Below are 24570 nucleotides of genomic sequence, written 5' to 3'. Positions count from 1 at the left end.
CCACTAGTTGTTTTCCATCTTATTTTCTCTCCTCTGTCCTACTGGGAGGGGGAGTGAGAGAGCAGATTGGTGGGCACTTGGCATCCAGCCAAGGTCAAACCACTACAAAAGGGAAGGCTTTTAACACTGTTTAGGAAAGGTGAAGTTTAAGATGTTTCTGAAGTCATTAGAGTCTTGTTGGGAGTGGCAGGGAATAGACAGCAATGGCTGTCTACATGGAGAAATGCAGTTTGAGTCTTCAGGATAGTGTTACCAACAGGTTATCTTGCTGTTGTCCTTTCGTTGGTGTTTTTGTTTGCTTGTTTAGAGATTTTTTACTAATTTTGGCCTTTCTAAAATTTCTGTTTGCAACAAATACTGACCTATTAAGAAAGACATAAAAGAACAAACGAGGATGCTAAGGAATTATTTTTACTAACCTGGAGGTATTATGTTCTTTAAGCAAATTCTCTTACTCCTGCTTTCCTTCTTTCTCACTCGCTTTACTCTTTTGTTAAGCAGTGAGATTAAAAGACATTTTTACTGTGGCCGAGCTGGAAAAGGGAAAGCAGAAAATAACCATGCCATCAAAATATGTCCTTCAAACTAATATTAGTTTGAAACTAATTTATATTCCTTTTTCTGGACACCTGAACTTTTTTGTTTGTTTGTTTCTTTGTTTTAATTCTGACTGAGTTCTCAAATTATTTAAATTAATCCCAACATTCATTTTTATGAATTTGTGGGGGTGGATGAGGTTTGTGGGAATCACTGTTCTCTTTCTCTAGATGCTTGCTCTCTCTTTCTTTCTGACCTTTTTGAATTGATATTCCAAGCAAGCTCCTCATTGCTGGGCTAGTTTCTGTTCTTGTACTCTTCCCATGCCAGGGGGAAGAGAAGCATGAAACTAACTGGGATCATGAAAATCCAGTCACTTTAACATTGCTACTGCTGCCTTAAGCATCAAATTCTGTATTGCAGGAGTAGAAAAGAGTCATGAAATGAGATGAGCCTAGAGGCTTCTCCACCTTGACGTTTAAACCAAAGGTGTAGGAGGATTTATGCAACTGTCAAATATAGAGTCCTGCACCCAGTTTCAACTGAATATGAAAAATTTCTTTTTTAAAGCACCACATAAAAAGTATTTTGCATGCTTTAGAGCAAACATGTCTGTTTTCTTTTTTACCTCACATACTTTGATGTGGTTTAATATCAACTTTCATACACTGTGTGCATGTCCTGGTGTGTACCTGTGTTCTTTACCAAACAGAGATGTACATGAACACACAAAAAATTGTGCATGCATCTCCCAAGAAAATGTCATGTGCATCAGGGTACATTCATACCTCTTTTGAGATGTAAGGAACACTGTAGGGCATTCTCATGAAAAATGAAATGTTGCGTGCAGGAAGTCTCTCAATGACACAAACAGCACAGAGGGGCTGTCACTGCATGTCAGCCTTCATCCACTGCCTAGCCTGTCCTGGGACACTAAAGAAAAGCATAAGCCTGTGATTTTAGTTAACTTCTCCTAAGTCTTCTTATGACAGTGAGATGAACACATTCTGCAAAGCTATCACCTATTTACTTCTGGGCTTTTTTGGCTACTTGAATTTATAATGTGCCAAGTTATGTTGTTTGGACCAAGGGTTAGATCATCATTTATAGTTTGCATATAGACTGAAATAAATTTCATTGATGGGAGAGACCACTCACTCTTTTCTGCTGCTAGCACAGCACCTTTGGCACTTCCTTTGATCCGTTAGATTTTAATTTATTTTTGCTCTTTGTAAAACTTCAGTCTGCTTTGATAATGAATATCCAAGGAGTGTCATGCATAAGGTTCAGTGAAAGTTGCATTGAAGAAAATAAGCTCAATAGAAGGAGACAGAAATATATGTCAATATATTAAATAGAAATAACATTTTAGATCAAAAGACTGGAAATTTGAACAACCTTGTCTCTTTGGGGGAGGAAGGTGTTTCATTGTGTTCAGAGTTTCTCCAGGTGGTCGTTATGCTCATCGCCTTCTTTCAGCATGTGTGTGTCCAAATCTAGGTGAGCTGCTCTGATTAAAAGGAATTTTATGTGTAGGCAAAAACATCTTGTAAGCTGTAATGGGAGATAGCTCACTGCATTTGCCCGGTGTTGATTATCAGGTGCTGTGAATCACTTGGTCAAAGAGGCCTGAGGTGACATTTCAGACTTGTTATTACACCAGGGATATTGGTTCAGTTTAAAATAAGAAGTAGGGTCATCTTAGTGTTGTTCAGTTCAAAGCTTTGAAAACATCTCTTACTGGAAAGATTCGAAGTGAGCAGTCTTGATCCTTCTGCACATGAGGAGGTCAAAGGCTGAAATAAATGGCAGCTGAGCTGGTGTGTTTCCCCATGTTCAGCCCTCTCTTTAAAAAGAGAATTTCTTATAAAACAACAAATCATAAGAAGATGTGATTGAGAACTATTTTGTTAGAATTTCTCTCCTTTGGAAGAAGCTGTATAACAGAATCTCATCCTTGGCTTTGATTTTTTCCTTTTAAAAGAATTTTAGAAGCATGTAGTCCTTGTCCTAAGATACGCTTGTTACAGAGTTCAGTGATGTTCCCTGAAGTTATAATCTAGCTTGAACTGTTTCCCCTGGCTATACTACGAGACAATTTGACTTTGCATGGAGTTTTGAAAACCGTATGTGGGGATAATGTTACTGTTTCAACTTCATGCTCTCTCTGCACTGCAAATGACAAAACATGCTTTGAAGTGCTTTTTCACACATTCTACCATTGCCTTTTGCATGCAAATGACTTTTAATAAAAATAGACCCATGCTCACTTTTGGTTTTAATAGGATGTTCTGTCATCTCCTGAGTTTTTCTGTCTCCTGAATTTCCTATTTTTAAAACTTCCATTTTCTTTGTAGTGCCAGGCCCTATACCTGCTAAATCAGTGAAAGGAACTCCTTTTGAAGATAAGATCTTCCTCAACTGGAAGGAACCTGTGGATCCAAATGGCATCATTACTCAGTATGAGGTAAGCATTAAACACCTAACCAGCATAGCATGGAGCTAGGGAGGTGAATCAAGAGAGGTGGCTTACAGTGGCTGTTTATGCTCTGTACGCAGCTATTCAGTAATATGCTCCTTTCATTTACTGAATACACAATTTTCTGTAGTGATTAGATAAAAAAATCAAAATTTGTAATTATGGTGTATATGACTGTCCATCACTGTCAAGTGTCTTGAAAATCTTTTATTGTTACTCTACAATGTTCCAAAGTCACGACAGCCATCATACACAAAATTTTCTTAATTGGAAGGGAAAGTTACATGAAAAATAAGATGGTCATTACATTTGGAGCAATAGTTTCTTAGTTTTGTTAGATTGCTAGTTATCACACTTTAAGAAAACAAAAAATCTCCATATAAATTCTGTTTAAAGTGTATTAAATTTATGAGCCATCTGGGGACTTCCACAGGAGGTTAGTAGGTAACATAACCTGATTTGAGCAACAAATCCCACACTTTACAGCACTCCTCTTTTAAAGGAACAGAAGATACAGCTTTGTGTATTAGTGAATTGTAGGAAGGCAAACAACAAACTAAACAAAACCCCTTAAAAATCAGTCTATCTAGCTAGCTAGTTAGCTGACTGTCCATTTATTTAATGTAAACAAAATTCACTAAATAGTGTGGGTTAAACCAGGTGGGCAGCTCAGCCCCACTCAGCCATTAGCTCACTTCCACTCAGTGGAATGTAACAGTGAAATTTTCCATACATGAGCTATGTAAAAGCAGTTGATGAATGGGATTAAAGCAGATAAATGCTTCCTTAGTTTTTAATTGGAAACAGATGCAAAAGGCAGTGGATTAACAGGAGTAGTGACATTAGCTCTGAGAAAGCAGCTACAGAGAAAGCAAATTGTGAAGCTCTTAAGTATTTGATGGTGATTTTATAACCAGTGAGGGAGTCTGTCCTCCAACAGTAATGATAAAAGGTGCCTGCGCAGCCTTTCAAGTAAGACCAGCTCTTCAATAGTGCACGTGAAAACCTCATTGGTTTAGTGGTGGACTTGGCACTGTTGGGTTAATGTCTGGAATCAATGATCTTAAGGATCTTTTCCAACCTAAATGATTCTGTAATTCTGTGGTATCCCCAAGATAAATGGGTAGCTAGATGAGCATGTGTCTTGTGTTGACTTTCCAGCCAAGCTAAAGGTGCTAAAACCTTTAAGAGTTGTTGCAAATATAATTGTTTCCCCAGGTCAGCTATAGCAGTATACAGTCATTTGATCCCGCGGTTCCAGTGGCAGGACCTCCCCAAACAGTATCCAAGCTGTGGAACAGCACACACCACGTCTTCTCTCACTTGCACCCTGGCACTACTTACCAGTTCTTCATACGTGCAAGCACCATCAAAGGGTTTGGGCCAGCAACTACAATCAATGTAACAACCAACATCTCAGGTAAAAACAAACAGCAGCAAAAAGAAGTCACAGGGAAGGGGAGGGCGGAAATGTCTTTCGAATATTTTTGTATGACTTGAGAAGTTGTAAAATGCTTAAGAAAACCCCAAGAAAAATACTTACCATGTTAGGAAATCATGTTACTAAAAATGTTTTTGAGTGTATTCACTACAGGGTAGCATAAGTTCAGGGATAAATCCTTGCATCCTCAGCTGTAGTTGTGAACTCTTTTTTCTGTGTAATCTAGTACTTCCTTCCAAAGATTTTGTAGTGCTGTGTAAACCTTAACTAATTAGGCCTTTTCAACACACCATAGGTCACTGAGAACTGCATCTGTTCTGCAGGTTAGCAAAGTCAGGTGCAGAAAATTACTGATTTAGTGAAGGTGACAACACTTAGCAGCACACAGCTGTAGCAGGGTCAGGGCAGTTGGGACAATGTGTGAATTTCTTTTGCCAGATTCATATAGGTCTGCTTCCTTGTGCCTTTATTCATTTATTGCAGTGAACCAACTTTGATATTATTTGTCTTAATGATGCACTGTAAACTGTAGAAGACTGTAATGTCAGATGAAATACTTTGCTATTTTTATTTTCTTAAATTTCAGTGTTATTCTCAAAAAATAAGATAGTGGCTTATGCAGCTGATTGCAGAAGATAAGTCAATTCAAAGAAACTTAATTAGTGACAGGATGACTTCAGAGCTTGGCAGAGATCAAAGAAGTCAGTCATTTACAATTTAAACAGCACAAAGCAGGCTATTTTCCTCATTATCTGTCATAATGAAACTCAGATTGTCCTGTAAAGAGAAGTTAATAATGTAACGAAATGCACCTATGATTTTTGTGGGAAACTGTTCATGTAGTCTCCTCACAATACATAAAAGCACACACGTGAACCAAAATGTGAGAAAATTCAAGGCAGAGCTCCTTGAATTATGTAACAAATGAAATGCTGTAGATGTTATTGCTAACTGGAACAGTTTGTGGAATTCCACTCCAGCATATAAGCACTAGCACTCCTCATACTCCTGTCCTTTCAAAACAACCCAACCAATACACCAAAAAAACCCAAATTATGTGTTCTGTTCTGTTTATGTAGCTATTAGATTGTTTTGAAGTCTGATTTTTTACTCAGGTTGTTTTAAGGGTCCTTGTGCTTTTTCACAACAAATTCTAGTTCATAAATTTTCAAATATGATGGTAGTATAGTACTTGCATACTTATCTTCTAACTTCTTTGTAGAAGGGAATGAAAATATCTTGTTAGCATATCTGATATTTCAGTATTTTGAGAAAAAAGGTGACTGGACGTGTTTGGATTATTTAGGACTACAGTGAATTCAGGCTTCTTCAGACTTGTCCTCTTCTTCCATGCAGAAATTTTGGGAATTTTGTCCAGAATCCAGTATAGCACAACTTTCTTGACAGAAAGTTAGTTGGTAAGACATGGTTAATGCTAGGAAAGCTCAAAGGCAGGCTGTGACAACCCTTGTATTGGAACTTCAGCCTGTTCTTCTTTCTATCTTGCTTTACGCTGAGCTGTTGTCTAGTTCTACTCTGCATGACTGGTACTTTATATGGAGCAATGCCTGTTTCAGAAAATGCTAACTTTAGTTTAATGAGGGGTGAAATTTTTCCTTTTAACTAAGCTTACAAGTGGTTACTGTGATTCTAGAGAACATGGTGTAAGCAGTAATTTTAAAATTACCATTAAATGAAAATTAATTCTATAAAATATTATTTCCTGAAATAAGAACAGGTTTTCTATTCATTTAGGATCTAGGACTAATGAAGCAAGGCTTTTAATCTTTCAGAGCTCTTCTATCTATTGATATAGTATTGTGAAATTATTATGACTTAAATGATTGATGTCCTGCTAGGCAACATCTTCCTGTGAAAGTTCGTATTGAAATATACAGTCCTCACTAATGATTTTACAGTGATACAGCCACATAGTTAAAAAAAATACCCACAAACACGCAGATAGCTTTCAAACTTATGAAAAATTAATAATTATTAGGAATATATTATTTTCTGATTCACGAAAATCGTGTTTCTTTCCTTGCACTAGGGCTGGAGTCAGCAACAGTATTACCAGTGAGGACTGTAACAGGCAGCAGATTAAAGTGGGATGGTTGAAGTAATGACCAACACCAGCCATCTCACCCACAACATATATAATATTGCTGCCATGGAGGCATGACAGTTTGACAGTCCATTAGTGAATCAGTTCCTGAACTACTTTTGGTTTTGACTTTGATTTTGTTCTTTCATAGTGGTTTTGAAGCTGATTAATTAGCAGCTTGGCCATCCATTGATAGGAATGGGCATGGAAATAGATTGCCTGATCCATTTCTAGTCCACAGATTCCTGTTTATATAAGTCAAATTTTCCTGCACACTGGTTGGCATTACCATTGTTTCCCATTGTTACCATGATGTTCAAGAGGAAATACGAAAGGTTCTTAAATTGTTGGAGGACGATGGTAGAAGTCTTTGACATGGTGACTGTGGTAATTTGCAGGTTAAAAAATTTGAGGCAGAAATGTGGGGTTTTTTTGTAGTTTAGGCTTTCTTGTCAGTCATATCCTCCCTCTATTTCTGTCCTTGAATAAAACTGTTTCAAAGTTGAGAGAGATCATGGTTTGGTGGGAAGTAGTTAGGGATAGAGTTATCAATTGTTCATTAAGTCCTATTTATGCCATAGTAAACGATTATGCCTTACTGGGAAAACTGTTTAAAAATACTCACATGGCTGATAAAGATTGTGGCTTTGCTCTGTATTCCAAACAGCCACAACTGCATAAAAATTCAAAATGTTTTCACTGATTTGTTTCTTGTTCTTTTCCTTCCCTGTCAACATTAATCAGCTCCTACTTTACCAGACTATGAAGGAGTTGATGCATCTCTCAATGAAACTGCTACTACCATAACTGTACTCTTGAGACCTGCACAGGCCAAAGGTGCACCAATCAGGTAAAAATATATAAATTTTTTTTTTTTTTTTTTTAATCAAGAAGAGTTAATTTTTTTAGTTGAATATTTTTTGCGTCACCATATACAGAGCTGTTCATTTCTGAGTGATATTCATTTAACATCACTATTTCTTTTCTTATCTACAACTAGCTTGCCAATAGATGTGTAATTAAAATAACTCTGGGTTTGGTGGGGTTTTCTTTAAAAGATAGTCATGACCTGAATCATTCAACTACCTGATGCGTTTGATATAAAGTCCCCAGAACCACCTTCTAACCATTATAATTTCATTTTACTTTCTCAGAGTGCCTCTGAAATATGAAGCTGAAAGGTGTTTGTCAGAGGGTAGATTTGAAAATAACACTTCTTCTCCAGAGCTTCAAAGTCAGCTACTCTATAGCATATGTGTATGATTGGAAAATTGTAAGCTATGGGGAAATGGGAGAATAATAGTGATGAATACAAACTATTTGACCTTTTTCTTCTGAGAGTGCTTCTTACTAGGAATCATGTAGCAAGCTATTAAATTTTATTTGGCGTGTCCTCTAATCATATTAAAATGTTTCATTTATGTTAACTTTGAGGGGTCTTTTGCTTTCTGCTGTCTGTTGAGAGATAATTTAATTTTGTTTGCAAAGATTAATCCACATCCTGCACTTTACTTCTACTTGCTAGTGTAAAAATTTTATGATATTATTTGATTCCATTTGTGTTTTACTGATGTGGCTGCATCAGCAATATTCAGGGGCAGGGTTGACTAATTGGGGGTTAATTAGCTGCTGAGCATCAGGTTTTCATGCTATTACCCTTGTGACATTTTAGAGAAACGCGGGCTAATGCATTTCATTCTGTGTTACATTAAGTCTGCTATCAGGGCTCAGTTGATGTCAAATCACGTGCCCAAGCCCTAAAAGCAGAGGAAAATTAACTGTTTCTTAAGTCTATTTCCATTGAGAGAGATGTATGTTTTACATGAATATTGTAGGGGATGAGTCACATATCTATATGTATTGTTATGTGCTTATCATATAATGACTCTTATGATTGATATTACCTAGTTATTTATTTATATTCTGTCATAGAAGGTAATCCAGATTTATCCCCTTTACAGGCGATTTTGATGTGTTATATTTAAAATCGTAATCCCACAAATCATTAATTTCTGAGAAATTGCCCTGGGGCAAACCTAGGATTTTTGGGGAACAGGACTGCTTTCAGTACAGGACTTGGAGTTGTTTTTTTTTTGTTTTTTTTTTAATTAATACCATGGAAACCAGACTTGTGGTCTGAAAATGCTCCCAAATCTGCAGGTGCTTAAACTTACTTCACTATATGCCTTTGTAGGTGCTTTTAAAAACTTCCAAGCGTGCTGCTGCTGGCCCTAATGAAAGCTGTCCTTGTTTGGGAAATGTGTTATTTGTCTCTCATGTAATCCATGCCACATCCTTTCAGTCTTGTGTCTGGCCACCTGAGGAAGCTGAGGCAAGGTCTTGCCCAAAGCATGCCTGCCAGACACCACCGGGACCTACTGATGGCAATGGTGCACATCTTCTTTACAGCAGCTGCTCCAGGGCACTCCTGTGCTGACAGCAGCAGGCTTCCACCTTCCATCCCACCACACATCTTCAAGGGATCATCTTCAGGATTTCTCTCCTGGAGGGGTGGTTCTTTTGTGAGCTGGTAGAATGATTGAATGTGGCTAGAGAATTACTCATGGGGCTAAAAAATTCCTCAACCCAGCTCAAGAAATCCAAGTTTCTCTGCTCTTTACTTCCTGCAAAGTAAACCTGTGGCACGCAAACTCACATTTATTCTGTCAGTTTTCTTCACAGCACCCTCAGTTCAATGAGCTTGTCACTGTGGCCTATGAAGATGGCAGAAGGGGTCTATGTACTAAATGTTAAAAGACAGTTTGATAGTGATAGTTTCATAGAGTATTAATAACTGTTGTTTGACTGTGTTCTCAAAACAGCATACTTCTTTCTTCCTTTCTGTCATCTTCCCTCTCCACTTGAGTTAATTCCTAAAACCTAACATCAAGAGGCCGAGGAAATAAGTCCTTTACAATAACTGGAGACTCTTTTTATTCTTAAAATCAACCAGGTGTTTTATTCCTTACTTGGAATGAGAGGCATTCTCCAGGGGAATGCAGAAGACATGGTGTTATTGCCTTTTCTGAAGTTATGCATATTGCAGTCAGGTACTTTTTCAGCAGCTTCTTAATAGGGAGATAAATGTAGCACACTGAAATTCTGAATTGATTCAATGCATTTTGCTAAACTTTATGGTATATTTTAGTGAAGCTTCTGTCCATCCACACTGCAATTTTGTTTCCTCTAGAAGCTGGCTTACTGCCATGGTGAGTGTTACTAGGTAGGTGGGGAAAAAACAGATCACTGTGCCTGCAGATGTGATGGAGTAGAAGAGACTCAGACTTTAGCCTGACCCTGAAGAATACAGCTGGCTTTTTGAAAAGTTTTGTTTCTACCCAATCCTGTAATCTCTGGAGCTGTAAATAGTAATTTCGTTTAATATGAGTAGGTTCATGTTAAAAACAAATAAAATATTAGGAAAAATTAAAAAAATGGGAAAAGGAAAAAAGTTTATTCTGATACTCTTTTGCTTTTACTAATGGGTTTATGCTATGATTAGGTTTCCATCACAGTCTCCCCACCAGCACAGCCCCTCAGCAAACAGATGTTCCTTATCTTAATTATAATCTCTATGCAGTATTACCTTAAGACACTGCCTGGCTGCCCTAGCCATCACAGTTTAAACATGACTCTAGTCATACCTTCACTGTCAGATTTTATTGTGCAATCCCTAGCATTCTTTATGGCCTTCTGGAGTTTTAAAACAAAATTACAAACTAGAAATGCAAAGGGAGACAAAGTTGGATGGCTCAGGCTCACTTTGAAGCATGTATTGTTTCACCATCAATCTTGTGGATGAGATTCCAGTCAGTAGAATCAATGGTGCTTTGGTGATTCATTTGCAGTTGTGATTTGTTGCTGTACTTTTTCTGAAGGTTCCTAACTGAGTACCAGAAAAACAATCTTTTGTTTTCAAATTCTACTGCAGATGAGGATTACAAAGAGTGTACATCAGAATCTGAGTAATTTTTTAATGATTAAATTTATTTTATTTTATGGTTTAAGTGCTTTTCTTGTACTTCCTTATGAAGAATTAGCTTGTTTTCATTTTGCAGCAAGATTAATTAAGGGGACCATGGCAGGGAGCAATTAAAACAATAATTTTCAATTAGAATTCGGTTGAAACGGGCTTGTCAGTCAGTCTGGTGCTTGTCAAAGGACAGGAAGATGTATCTCCACCAGACACTTAGAAAGAACTGTCTAGCCGATATTTAAAATCTAGTCAGAATAGGGCTAAAGTAAAACAACATTCACCACTGACATATCAGTTTGGGAGCCTGAATTTTTAGGGAGGGATAAAAATCAAGGTCTATTGTGAGAGACATCCTTCACATCTTTGCAATTGTCTTGGTCAGTAGCGAGGCATTGCACAGGTTTACTTAAGTTAACAAACAAAAGAAAAAAGGCAAAAAAGGTTTTATCATGAGAAATAATTTCTTCATGGAAAATTTCAGCTGAGGAGCTCTTCTGCTGCTGCATTTTCAAAATTTCTCTGGTTACCTGGGTGTCTCAGAAAACTGTTTGGCCTTTATGATCCTGATGACTTATGTAGCAGCTTCTGAAATTTTTATTACTCTTCAGAATACCTCAGAATTTATTTTAGTTATCAAGAAGAAGGAATATTGTCTTTTAAGCTTTCCAGTCCTCTCTCTTTATTTCCCTGTTTTTATTTCCAATCCTTCTTTGCTGAATGGAAAGACTAGGAAAAAATGCTATTGTAGGAATTCCCTCAGCTTCTGTCACAAAAAAGTTCTCTCAATAACTGAATTCACACCAGAGGGGAAAAAAAAAAAAAAAAAAAAAAAAAGGTATAGAAAACCTAAGATAATTGAAGCTAGGATTAGTTATATGTAAAGACAGAGCAATAAGCAGAGTACATAGTTAAATTTTGACTAATACCTGATATCAAAACATATTTGCAGCCAGTGAGCATCCCACTTTTCAAGTGGTAATTTTAGCTTTGACTTTTTTTGTCATGTTACAGCAAGATGTCCTTTCTGAACATTTTTATGTGCACATGGGGTAACAGTGCTGCTCTGGAGCCACTGCAGTGTTTAGTGAATGGCTTTAAACAGATGGTATCACAAAGGGCCCAGGGGTAAATGACTGTATTCCTCCATGTCTTGTTAGCCTGTAATGCTGCATGAAAAATTGTGCCAGATCACCTATCTAAAGAAAATGGGCAAATCTTTTATTTAAATATACTTTCTGAAAATACATTTGAATATATATATATATATAACTAAAGCTTTGGTTAAGACTTCAAACAGTTTGTCATTTGCTATTTTTTCTATTGCGTGAGTGTAGATTACTATAATATGTATATTTTCCACATATTGTAGCTTTTCATATGTGGTGGTCCAAAAAGCATTTTTGGAATATATTTTATATAAATTAATTTATTTGAAAGTTTTTCAGAATCTTTATATTTTATTGTGGTCTCATGCTTAAAATTTTGCCATACGTTTTATATCCCATTGAAAAATTACAGTGTTCTTTTAAAGAATGCTTTTAATCTGTTTGATTCTGATGCCCTTCATCTTTTATTTTTTGTTTTGGTCTCCAACAGGACTTGACCCTTAAGAAGGAGATATGCTTTAAAATGAAGACACCCCATTTATCCCTTATTCTATAAAATGGAGGGGGAAAGAAGGATTGATTTTGGTAACTGTGGTGTGTCTCATTTTCAGCTCATTTTGAGCTGTGTGACAAACCAGGCTGTTTCAGGGGACCCTTGCCTCTGTCACGTGCAGGCATTGCAATGTCCTTCCTCTGTCTCTGCTGGCTTTCTCCTTTGAAGCTCCCAGGGTGTCACAGACAAGTTTCCTGCTCTTCTGTCACTTCTAAAAGCAGAATTTGTGTCTGTCCCAGACCACTGGCAGCTGATGAGAGAAGACTGCAGAATTCAGGCAGCAGAGACATGATGTCTGTGTCCCAGTGCTCTCCAGTTGGTTCTCTGCCCAATTCTGAAACTTTTTACCCTGCCTGGGTCCAGGGCCAGGTCAGGGAGAGAATGATTGCCAGTAGTAATTTCTTACCTTGGGATATTATAAATATATATTTTTTTAATATGAATGCTTTTAGGGTTTTTTGCTAATGCATTTATTTTGGAGCATGAAGAAATATGATGGATATACAGGAGTTTTGTGCGAGTGATCTGTTGGTACAGTCTTCATTAACTGGAGATAGTTAATATATAGAATTTACCACAGAAGGTGATGTATAACTGAGCTCAGTTCATGGTCAGTTTATGAGAAATAGATATTCCCCAGTCTAGCTTTTCTTTCTTTTTATATTCCTCTTTCTAGCTGGATTTTCAAAACTGATCCGACTTTGTATATTCTTCTTGGGCACATTAAAATGGAAGAAAGAGGCATTCCTGCTTAATTTTTACCTACTAGGAAAAGGGGATGGTAACATTTTCTTTCAGCCTAAGAAAGATGTGAAACTAATTTCCCATTTTATTTCTTCTCTTTCTTCCACTCTCCAGTATCATACTTTATCTCTGCCACTGCAGTTATTGGGTTTTCTGGGCAGCAGTAGCAGAGAAAATTGACAAAATAATTTAATGCTGCCCCATAAGTTCTGAAAGGAAGAGGTCTGTCTTTGCCTTTCAGAGTCTTTGCAGCAATGCAGTGACACTTCAAGAACTTGGTTCACTTTTACCTTTTAGGTTTAGAAAGCTTTATAACTAACCCAAGATAGACAAGTCTGCCAGTTTATTTCAAAAGCTTCAGGTTTCTTGTCTGTACGCCTTAAAACCCCTAAACCTCTTTTTTTTTTTTTTCCTTATGAAACGAAGGATTGCCTTCTGCTCTCACTCCATACTTCCGAAAAGCAGAGGAAGCTGATAATGAGTTGGTAACATCCTGCAGTTAGGTAGTTTCCCTAAAGGAGAAAGAAGAATTATAATTACCTGTTCTATTTTGAGCAGGTGATTTTGAAGTGACCAAGCCATAATCCATTTTTACAGAGGTATTGGGAGGTTGAGATGGTGTTTTGATGAGCTGAATACTCTTTGCTTCAGCAATTCATAACATTTTATCATTGACAACTGTAAAGGAATGAGGCAGTCTATTTCAGTGGAATGGGCAGATTTCTGTCCATCTGTGCTTGTATTACAGCATGTCACTTGTACTTTAGATCTGCATAGCTCTGAGACAAGATAGAAGCCACAGCAAGGTCAAGAGGTGGAGAGGCCTGTCAGCACATTGTCTCTAATGATATGACAACTGCAAATTGGTGCTTCAAGCACAGCCTGGAGGCAGTCATTATGTTGGGTCTTGAAGCTCAACTTTCTCTAATACTGTTTCAAAGGAAAATGTTAGCTTCAGATTGCTTCTGATCAGCCAAGAGTTTAATCTGTTGTAGTTTAACACAGTTGTTCCTATGTTTCTTCAAAAGAAAAGAGGCTTAGGAGAAAGTAATAATAAAGGTCATGTATGGATTGGTATTGTTGCTTTTAATTTAAAAAAAATGGATGCTGCTTCTTTCCAACAGCTGAAATAAATAGCTTTACTATATTTCCAGCCTTTGTTTCTTCTCTGCATCCATCTCTTGTCTTGTCCTTTTTTCTTCTGTCTCACCAGTGCCTACCAGATTGTTGTTGAAGAGCTGCACCCACACCGAACAAAGCGAGAAACTGGTGCCATGGAGTGCTACCAAATCCCTGTCACCTATCAGACTGCTCTTAGTGGAGGGTCACCATATTACTTTGCTGCTCAGCTGCCCCCAGGAAACCTGCCAGAGCCAGCCCCCTTTACTGTGGGTGACAACAGGACATACCAAGGCTTCTGGAACCCGCCGCTGGCTCCTCGGAAAGGCTACAACATCTATTTCCAGGCCATGAGCAGCGTCGAGAAGGCAAGTGCTGACAACACCTTTCTCCTGGAAAGAGTCAAAGACATGCCTGTGGGGACAGTTAGGAGTGTTGGAATTGGATGTGGGAGGTGTTGGCAGTGGCATGGCTGAAATCTCCTCGGTGCTGTCACAGCATGGCAGTGCACCATTCACATTTCACATCAGTCCCAATTCATAGTAACTGCTACTGGAATGAGAGTTTAATGCATCTCATAGTAATTGTCTGAGGGAAGTAATTTCAGGACTGGGACTCTGTCTGCTCAGTAAATAACATCTAGAGCATTTTCCCCAGTTCTCAGTACCTGCACTCTTCAGAAGATTAAATTACTGCAAGGTAATGAGAATGTGAGCTAGTAAAACATTGCAAACTTTTTAAGACTCTCACACTGGACATCAAATAAAAAGTAAAAATTTTCTTGGGCAACAGTAACCTCTGGCCCACCATGAGTTTGAGAGTCTTTCTGGGAAGGTGTACATCAGGCTTGCAGAACTGCTGTGCAGTAGAGTTATGGCTATCATTTGCCTTCATTACCTCGGTGGTGTTTCTTTTTAACTCTCCTGCTGAGTACAGCTACTGGCTCTGTATGCATATAGAAGGAGAAAAAGTGTTAGGAGAGAAATTCTGAGGTTCCAGGTGCAAAGAACAACTGTGGCTCTGCAAGCCCCAGGCTGTTGCTCTCAAATGGTTTTTCCTCTTGTAAATGAAAAATGAGAGGGAGGTAAAGGATTGGTGAGAAGGAAAAATATGGTGGACAGGGAATCTTAGATATTTAAAATTTAATATTTGGATATATAGTTTAGAAAACTACAATGTCCAGGCAGTTCAGCCAGGAACTAGACTGATAATCACTGATATCCACCAGAACCATTGGAAAGGAGCAGAAGCAGTTACTGTTCCATATGCTTGGGTCTCTCTGGTGACTGAACAAATCCTTGCCAACAGGCAGCCTTGCCTTGGAGTCTTTTGAAAAAAAAATCTCAATCTCTAACTATGTCCTGGTTTAGGGCAAACTGGGGAGGAAACTTCCAAAGGGATCCTGGAGACCCCTCACCCAATTTCAGGAAAAGATTTCTTTGGAGAAAATTGGAAAAATCTATTCAACAAGCAAAGTATTCACAAACATTAAAAATTAATAATATTAAACAATAAAACCTCTTGCTGTTCTGAAGAGATGGCAAATTCAGAAAGTCCTTGTCGTGGGGTGTAGCTCGGCTCACTCAGTCCCTTATCAGTCCCTCCTCTACTGGAAAATGCCACATCCCAGCCCTGGTGGGCCACAGGTGTGAGCTCCTGGTGCTCTTCTGGGCTTTCAGGCCAGAGCAGGCTGAGCAGTTCCAAGAAAAAGAAAAACCACAGTCCAGAGAACTTCTCTGTCACAGCTAGCTACAACAACTAAAAGCAGAGGAGATCTCTCTCCTGCTGTCCGTGCTGCAGACAACACAGTCTGTGTGTGGGAATGCAGAGAGGAGGGAGGGCAGATTCTGCAAAACAAACCCCACACTGCTGCTCCCCACTTTGCTCTCAGAACCAGTCTTAAAGGTGTAGAACTTAATATCCTGCATAAACAGAACAGACAACTGGGGATACAAGCATCATAAAGTCACTCTAGAACAACCTATAATTATGAAAATTGGATATGCATCATGTCAGAATGGGCAGAAAGGTGTTTGAAAACTGGATTTTTTTTCTCATTCGGTAGACCTTCCCCTCTTTTGAGTTCTTATTTAAAGACCTCTATTAAGTAAACAAAGCAAAATAAAAGGTGACTGCTAGGCAGCCATCCATATTTCCTTCACCTGCTAAAAATAATTCCCTTTGTTTTTGTGGATTTCCAGTAGACTGCATTGTAAAGAAATTTGTTTCATTCCCTGAGGTTAAAAAAAAAAAAAAAAAAAAAAGAGGGAAAAATAAAAAGTACTAAATAAAAACATAGATATCTATTTTGGCTTTTACATTTTGATAGATAAGTAGAAAATGAGAGAAGAACACAGTATTTTATACTTAAACTTGATTTCAGTTTGTGAGAGATTTTAATCCTAAAACAGATTTCTTTGTTGGGTTTGAAACTTTGGATTGAATTTTTCTTCCTACAGGGATTTATGGGGAGGTTTTGAGGGGAACTGCAAAGCATTCTGCCAGGACAGAGATCTAGTGGTTGTAAGATAACCTCTGAACTGCATAATATTTAAACAGATGCTTTGCTGTAGACCAGTGGAATCACCAAAATAGGAAGAGGGAAATAAAGTAGGCTCTAAAGTACATGGTAGGGTTGAGAGGAGGTTACTCTGTGCTCCTTGCAGACACATTGAACAGAAACAGACAAGTAAATCCAGTAACTAGGGAGAATAGGTAAGATTATGTTAGTAAACTTTGCAGGACTTTCATTTTGATTGAAAAATTGTCTGTATTGAACACTTACAGTGCCTCAACTTAGAGTTTTGGTAGCTCTTTACAAGAGCTTTGTGTTTACAAACTGGCATCAATATTTTTTGCCTGTTGCTTTTGAATCTTCAAGAGGAGACAGATGCCAGGGGATATATTCAGAGATGGAATGCCATTCGGAGGGATGGAGGACTAGAGTGAGCATTTTTTATAGACTGAAACTGTCATTATCATATTTTCAAATTACATGCTAATATTGTTCAACATGATCTAATACCTCAGCAGCTGCATCATTTCTCACAACCTTATGCTATTTCAGTATGTTTGCCTTTAAAATGACTGAACATTTTAAAGTAAGGTCAGAAACCCCATTTATGATTGACCCTTGTCTGTTCTAGTTGTCCAAACTGTGCATAACCAAGTCATTTCTCTGTTCATTTGTTTTAATTGCTGACCAAACTTCTGAGAGCAAAGGAGACATGGTAAATTACACGTAAATTGTCTTTACATGTGCAACATTTTCTGAAGCACATTGCTGTCAAATCACTGTCTCCTGGGTGGATTGTATAGATTGTAGATTAACCATGTCAAATGAAGAGAGATATGTGAGCTGCATCTGTGATTATAACACACTCAGAAGGTGAAGGTATGTGTTGCTCATGTGCTTCAGGTGACTCTTAAAGAGTGTCAGGATGCAGCAAGACATAATTTTGGAGACAGTGTCGAGCGAATGTTATCTTCTTTGCTGCACAATGCTGTGCCAGGTCAACACAAGCTCAGGATTTTAGTGCTATGACATAAATAGTAGCACCACTCCTCCCTTTTCCTCCTGCTGTACCCTCTTTTTGTATTCTTATGGCATGATTTCCATTTCATTTAAATAAACTGAAATTTTGCTGTGTTTGGGCTGTCCTCCTCATTGTTATCTTGGAGAGTGCAGTCCAGCCAAGACACAATTCCCCATCCTCCACCCCTGCAAAGCCTAGAGCCCTGAGCAACTCATTGGGTAGTACCAGCTGATCGTTGGATCTAAGATGTATTTATGGAATGGGGAGGGCAAAATAAAAGCCCTTGATCAGACTGTTTTCTTTACTTTTCTTTCCTTAACAGGAAACCAAAACTCAGTGTGTTCGAATAGCTACAAAAGGTAAGACGTTCGTCCCCACACATAAAGTAGCTTTTTTCATGAATTTTGATGCTTCTATTAAAGGTTCAAAGCAAAGAACTATTCCTCTGTTTTGACTCACTTGCTTGTGTTAAATATAATGATCTGCTGCTTTTTATTCTTTGGTATTGAGCAAAGACAGTATTGTTCTAGCAATATTCAGAATTTAGACAAAATAAGGACCTTTTTCGTCCTTTCTGTCTACGATTTTCAAGATCTATTTCTAGAGTGCCGAAGCATTGCAGGCAGCAGAAGGATGGACAGGAGAGAAAAAAGTGCACATGGGTAAACTATCTGTTAGACTAACAATTATTTTCAAGCAGGGGTGGAAATAATTTAAATGAAGGACATGACAGTTAATTTTGCTAAGTAAGAGCTCCAAGTATTAGCAAGACATAGGAGGGGGTTGATTTGAGAAAGGCTTGTCTCTGACAGCAAGTGAGCTCCAGGACTAAGGCTGACTGCATAGCTGTAAGAATAAGTCATGTTGACCCCATATACAGCAGGTTAATCACATACTGCTCACTCAAAAATGCCGTTTCATCTTCAAATGAGGACTTAGTTGTCCTGCTTATTGTTATCTCTTGCTTTGACTGTATTTATAGCCATTCGTTTTGGTGGTTTCATCTTGCCAACATGAGAGTTGTTTGATAGACTCTGGCAGCGTAAATAAGCTTATAAATGCCCAAAGAGTCTTCTGCAGAGGCTCAGCACTTATGTTGTCTCTTTCTAATTGCATATTGATATTCAGCATAAAAACAACTTTAGATACGAGCAACCAGGTATTAAAGTACTGCCAAGACATATCAGCTCCAATTTTTCAATAACTTCCCTCAGTTTAAGTCTTGTTCAAATAAAAAGCTGATGCCTCTAATAAGATGGTAGCAAGCAAATGTTTTCTTGAGAAACCAGAAAGAACAAGTATTTCTTAAGATTTGTTAGTATTTTCATCAAGTGAGGTAAGCTAATATAAACAGGAAATTAAAACCATGAGCTAAATCTTCTGTAAAAAGTATATCAGGATTATTTTTCTTGTGTTTACCTGCAAGATTAAATGTTTGAATTAAAATGTATTTGCATAAACAAATATTTGTGTACCACAAGCATGTATTGCTAGTATTTGGGTCTAGGGAGAGTCCTGAAAGGCTCAGAAATAACTTAAAATATTGCAAGACTGTGGAAGAGGAAAGCAATGGTCTCTCTCATCATAAATTTTCTGGATAGTAATAATAAAACAGGAAGGGAATTCACCTGTCATAAGAGGAAATTATTTTTTGTTTAGCCACACGCATTCCCCCAATCTCAAAGCAATGTTCATGGCAGCAAGAGACCTCTTGGTGGTTGCTTGTGCACATTCCTCTGCTGCAGCAGTCGCATTCCCCCTGACAGCTGTAGTCTGAAAGAAAGGCAAAATAAGTATGAAGTTTCTTACTTTTGTGCCTTATATATTTCCTTGGCTCTGATATTGGCTCTGACTGAAGACAAGTTTTCCTAAAGTAACTGCATTGCCTTAGATATCAGTGCTTAATTCTTTGAAAGTGGATGTAGAAATTGAAATGTTTTTTCTGACTTAATTTAATTGCTGGATGTGAATTGCAGAAGGAGGCAACATTAGGAGCAAATGCTTTCTCTTCCTCTGCAGGAATGCATTTAATAAGGAGTCATCACTTCAGAGTCATGTACATTCATATTTCTCAAATGAGTTATACGGGTATTCGAAAGTATTTTTTTAAAAGTTCATACTGATTTTTTTCAGTATGTTGTCATCATAATAGCATCACAATGATATGTTGTACTCAAAGAAAAGTATACTTAATGTACTGATGTATGCACATGCTCATCTGGTTACCCTGATTAGTTTGTTGATTTGTTTGTTTGGTTTTTTATAGTGTGTAAGATTGCATTGAAACGTTGGTGTAGGAGATCTCTGGTTGCATTTGTAATATTTTCATAGGGAAAAAGTGACTGTCTCACCTTACCTAATGCACTCCAGTAAAGTGAACATACCTGTTTGAAATCTGGGAAATTGTCTAAACTATGTATTCTGTTGTGAATGTAGTGTGTAGGTTTGTGTCATCCGTGACCTGAAGTAGCCTACGGGTTGCAAAACAGAATTTTGCCTTGAACGTTTTGAAAAGATATTAAAAGTTTTAAAAACCTGTGGTGGAAGGGAGCAGGGAGGAACAACAATAAAGGTGTATGTTAAGACAAAATCTCCGTGGTAGTGAAGTTCAATATTGCCAGCAAAGTTGCTCTCTTATTTCTGTCTTGTTCAGGGATCTGGTTTATCTACTGTATATATTCACACCAAGAAGACATAAAGATGGAAAAAATATGACAATAATGTCATGTTTTGGTGCTGGAGAAATTAATTCCTAACTTTTTTTTTTTTTTTTTTTTTTAACAATTCCCTAGCACTATTTACATATATTGTAATGCATTATGGGTTTCACACTTATGATTCCCAAGGTTCCCTTCTACCTTTGGGAATTGATGGAAAACTTTGGTTTTTTGGTATTAAATTAATGAAAGCCAACAAATTTAAATTGAAGCACTTGTACTTTTTTAGTCTATTCCATGTGCAGCGCCCTCATGTGCTTCTGATAACAAATGCTCTGAAGTATCAAGTCATTTAAAAGAGGTCCCAAATCATGACTAAAGTACGTTGCTGCTCCTTCTTGGTGTGCCTTGAAAAAAGGCATTTGGGTAAACAGAGAGATATACTAGTGTCTGGTGTATTGAAATACACTGAGTTAATTTTTCATGGTAGAAAATGCTGGATGGAGCAGCACCTGTTTAAAAAGTAGCCTCCTACAACATACCCAAAGCACCATTTCCAGTTACAGATATAGCCCAGAAAATATATTAACTATGAGCAATTTTAATGCCTTGGATACTTTTAGCTGATACTGCCTTCCTGTGTTAAACTCAATCCCCTTCTCATCCAGAAACTGTTAGCAACCAATAATGAGTGTATTTTTTTTCCAACAACATTGAATTTTTCTCTACCTTGTTAATTTTTGAATCTAGATAGTAGGATTAGCCAGTCACTAATAATCTGGTTTCCCACACATAGTAACTGAAGAAGGATTAAAAAAAAAAATAAATCTTGTCTTCTGAAGAGCAGAGAAGAGTACAGAGGCAGAAAAAACAGGTCAGATATACAATAGGAATGGAAAGGAGTTAGGAAATATGTGTTATTTTATTTAAAAAATATCTGTTATATATAATTTCCTAAAGAAAGTGTTGAACTTCCTAATAGTAGCTTAATAAAGCAGATTTCAACTGTGGAATCATAAAATTGTTAAGGTTGGAAAAGGCTCCTAAGATCACCAAGCCCAACCGTCAACCTAGCCACCATGTTCACCACCAAACCATGTCCACAGCTGCCATATCCACATGTGTTTTGGGTGCTTCCAGGGATGGTGACTCCACCACTTCCCTGGACAGCCTGTTCCAGTGCTTTACAACCCTTTCTGTGAAGAAATTTTTCCTAATATCTAATTTAGACCTCCTGTCAAAACTTAAAGACCACTGAGTAGTTCATAACGTGCACATATCAGAATGAATACATGATGACAAAACTTGCCTGACCAAAGTATTGATAAACTCAAATAAATGGAAGGTGCATCCACTTCAGAGTAATTAATTATTTTAGTGGCTGATCTGTTGCATTCTGAAATGGAGTTTGACTCAACTTTGAATGTAAACTTTGAGTGTAAAACTTTGAATGGGTTTCCACTCACACACAACATCAGCATTTCATTTTACAGTCTAAAATGTTACTGACTGCTAGGGGAGTGAAACTAGATTAACATGGTCAGAGAAGAGTGATGCATCGAATTATTTAGCATGTAAATAGACATTTAAGAGGACAGAAGGGACAGCAGAGCTGTTATTAAGCAGAGTATATGAAGCTGACATTTGTGACAGTTTTCAGGCTGCCAAGTTTGAGGCTAACACTGATTTATGTGTTTGGTTTGTTTTTTTTGTTTTGCTTAGTGGGCTAGAGAAAAATATTGAAAATTTAATTAGAAGAAATCTACTGTGGCAGTAAATAAAGAAGTGGTGGGCCTGGCAGCTCTATCACAAAGTAGTTAGAGGGAATAAATGAAGTCCAGGGTTTCTCAGTCCACATTTAAAACAAGAACTTCATCAATTCCAACATTATTTTCCCTTGTGGTTTTCATTTGTGTTATTAGTTCAGGCAGTATTGAACCTCTCTATCTCTATGCATGTTTGGTTCATACAGATGGATGAAAATGCCATTTGAGATGATGCGCATCTGGAAGTAATTGTGAAATGGCAGAAAATGACTTTTTAATCTGATTTGAGGAATAAAGAGGTCTGGGTGGTAACATTTCAACTCCAAGTGTGCATTTAGTCCACCATCATTACTGCTCTGAATTCATTCCCACAGCAGTTGGGGATTGATCCAAAGGCCTTTGATGTCAATGGGAGTCCTTCCACTGACATTAATGTGCTTTGGATTAGGTCTTTAGAAGTCATAAATCTGTCTAGACCATAATTATTTCCTTGAAATTGCTCCTGATGATGTTTCTGCTCTTAGGGAAATTTGTGAAAGTCAAATCACCTCCTGTTGCAGGATGTTCAAAAATGTCTGTTACCGATTAATGCACAAATGAAGAGAATATGTCAGATGCTAAATGTATCTGAAAGGAATTTTCTCTCACTGTTGTTTTTGTGTTTGGATCAATGCTCCTACAATGACTTTGAGCTGTACCATCACAGTAGGAACTGGAGACCCAAGAGGCAGTATAAACATAGAGAAGATGCAGGTGTTCCCTAAGTCACATCTGGGTTTTTTCGCTCATTCATAGGAAAAGCATTTAATGTTTAAACTTCAGTGGTCTTTTGCATAATGTCTTTTATCACTCAAAGAGGAGAATTTAGTTGACTTGCTGAGTTTTCCAAAGGTGGAAACAGAACATTAGCAAGGCATATTTTTCTCTTGTGTATATGAAATTGCAGCAGCTCACCGAGCAACCACATCTGCTAGTTCTGATAAGTAATACCTTTGATTGTAAATAAAAAATTGCATGATCCTTTGATGGAATATTTGATTATAGTTATTAAAAAAACAGTTGAGGGACACCTCCAGATATCAAGACACAAAACCTGTAATATGAGTATTTTCATGCATGAAGATTGAAATTTTAGCAACCTTAAAGATTTCCTAAAGAATGAGAATTTTAGAAGTAAGAATTCAGGTAGAGTATTCTAGTTTATATTTAAATATTAGAAGAAGAATGTTGATATATTACAAGGATCAGCATCTTAGCATACATGCTTTTTTAGTAGATGCCTGGTTTATTAGGTCTCTTCACATATTATAAATATTATTTCATGAATCAGACTGTGGGCATTGAGTGTTTTGTATCCATTGCAGAGAATATGGACACATAAAGCTAGAAATTCAGAGTTTTTACAAAACCCATTAGATTTTTAACCACAATTGAAAATTCTTAATTCCACTTGCAATAGACATAATGCATTTAAAAGTAGCCTTTCCTAATACTGCTGGGTGTAGGGGTGTGTTTCAGCTCCTCTTTTCTTACTGTGCTTTTACCATCTCTCATTTGTCTTTTCTAATGTGTTTACTTTCTTTGTGCCATTGTAAAATTACAAGTGTTTAGAGAAGGTAAACTCTATCATCCCCTGATAGGACTGGTCTCATTAACCTCCTTTCACACAGGCAACATGTGTACACTTTCATTTTCTATTGTGGTTCCCATTGGCTGAAATGGCCTCTTGCAAGGCCTGTGGTTGAAGAGCGTGTGAGGCAGATCAGGCAGAGACTGCTGCCTCTAACAGCCTGTCACAGGCATCTCATGTGCAAGTTCAGCCTCAGAGAGACAAGAATTTGGCTCTTATGTCCTGTAGTGCAATTTTGGAGCAGCCCTTTGAAGGGATAGCACTATTTTCAAGAAAGAAGGAGAAAAGGGTCTCTAGGAACTATAAATTGTGTTCATATGCCGTCAGTACTCTTCAGCCAGAATGAGACTTTCTTTGCATTGGTAAGCATCTCAGCATAGACAGTATACACCACCTTACCGCAGAGGAAGTAATCTTTGCAATTATTCATTCTTGCATTAACAGAATGGTAATGCAAGATATTTTGGATAAATGGCAAAATATATTTGAGCAGTAAGGCTGCTCACTGCACCTGGACAGGAAGGACACAAGAGCTTTTTATCAGAAAAAAATGATGCACAAAGAATGCAGAAGAAATTCAGCAACATCTAAATCAGAAATGTGCTTACTTACTTTTATGAAAACAGTTTAAGACCTTGAAATCAGTGTCATCATGTTTCTCTGTGTCTAATTGAACACTTTTAACTAAATGAAAAGTTTTACCTTTAATTGTCATGAACTTTACGAGGGTTTATTAAACTATGTGCGTGTCATCTCTGACAAAGCTCTAAATGAAGTTATACAGATAGTCATCTAGAAACAAGAAGCAGCATTGCCAAGTGTAGTAGCACTTCCTAAACACTCCAATGTGTTGCAGAGCAAGTCAGTATGGCACTGCTGCCAAATTATTTGAATATAGACTGATGCTTTGACAGCTGCATAA

At 37.5% G+C, this 24570-nt stretch overlaps 1 protein-coding gene across 5 annotated transcripts in view; it reads left to right on the top strand.

Annotated features, from left to right (window-relative positions):
- The window catches only part of PTPRK (protein tyrosine phosphatase receptor type K), a 380804-nt gene that overhangs the window by 295176 nt on the left and 61058 nt on the right, over positions 1 to 24570 (top strand). For all 5 annotated transcript variants that reach the window (XM_066315364.1, XM_066315362.1, XM_066315363.1 and 2 more), the window contains exons 9-13: positions 2895 to 3004; positions 4235 to 4436; positions 7306 to 7411; positions 14154 to 14427; positions 17918 to 17954. In XM_066315364.1, coding sequence (XP_066171461.1) covers positions 2895 to 3004; positions 4235 to 4436; positions 7306 to 7411; positions 14154 to 14427; positions 17918 to 17954 — 729 coding nt within the window. The remainder of the gene's footprint in view (positions 1 to 2894; positions 3005 to 4234; positions 4437 to 7305; positions 7412 to 14153; positions 14428 to 17917; positions 17955 to 24570) is intronic.

This window comes from Sylvia atricapilla, chromosome 3 (assembly GCF_009819655.1).
Source record: "Sylvia atricapilla isolate bSylAtr1 chromosome 3, bSylAtr1.pri, whole genome shotgun sequence".
In the NCBI taxonomy this organism is placed as follows: domain Eukaryota; kingdom Metazoa; phylum Chordata; class Aves; order Passeriformes; family Sylviidae; genus Sylvia; species Sylvia atricapilla.
This window is presented reverse-complemented; position numbering and strand designations above follow the sequence as displayed.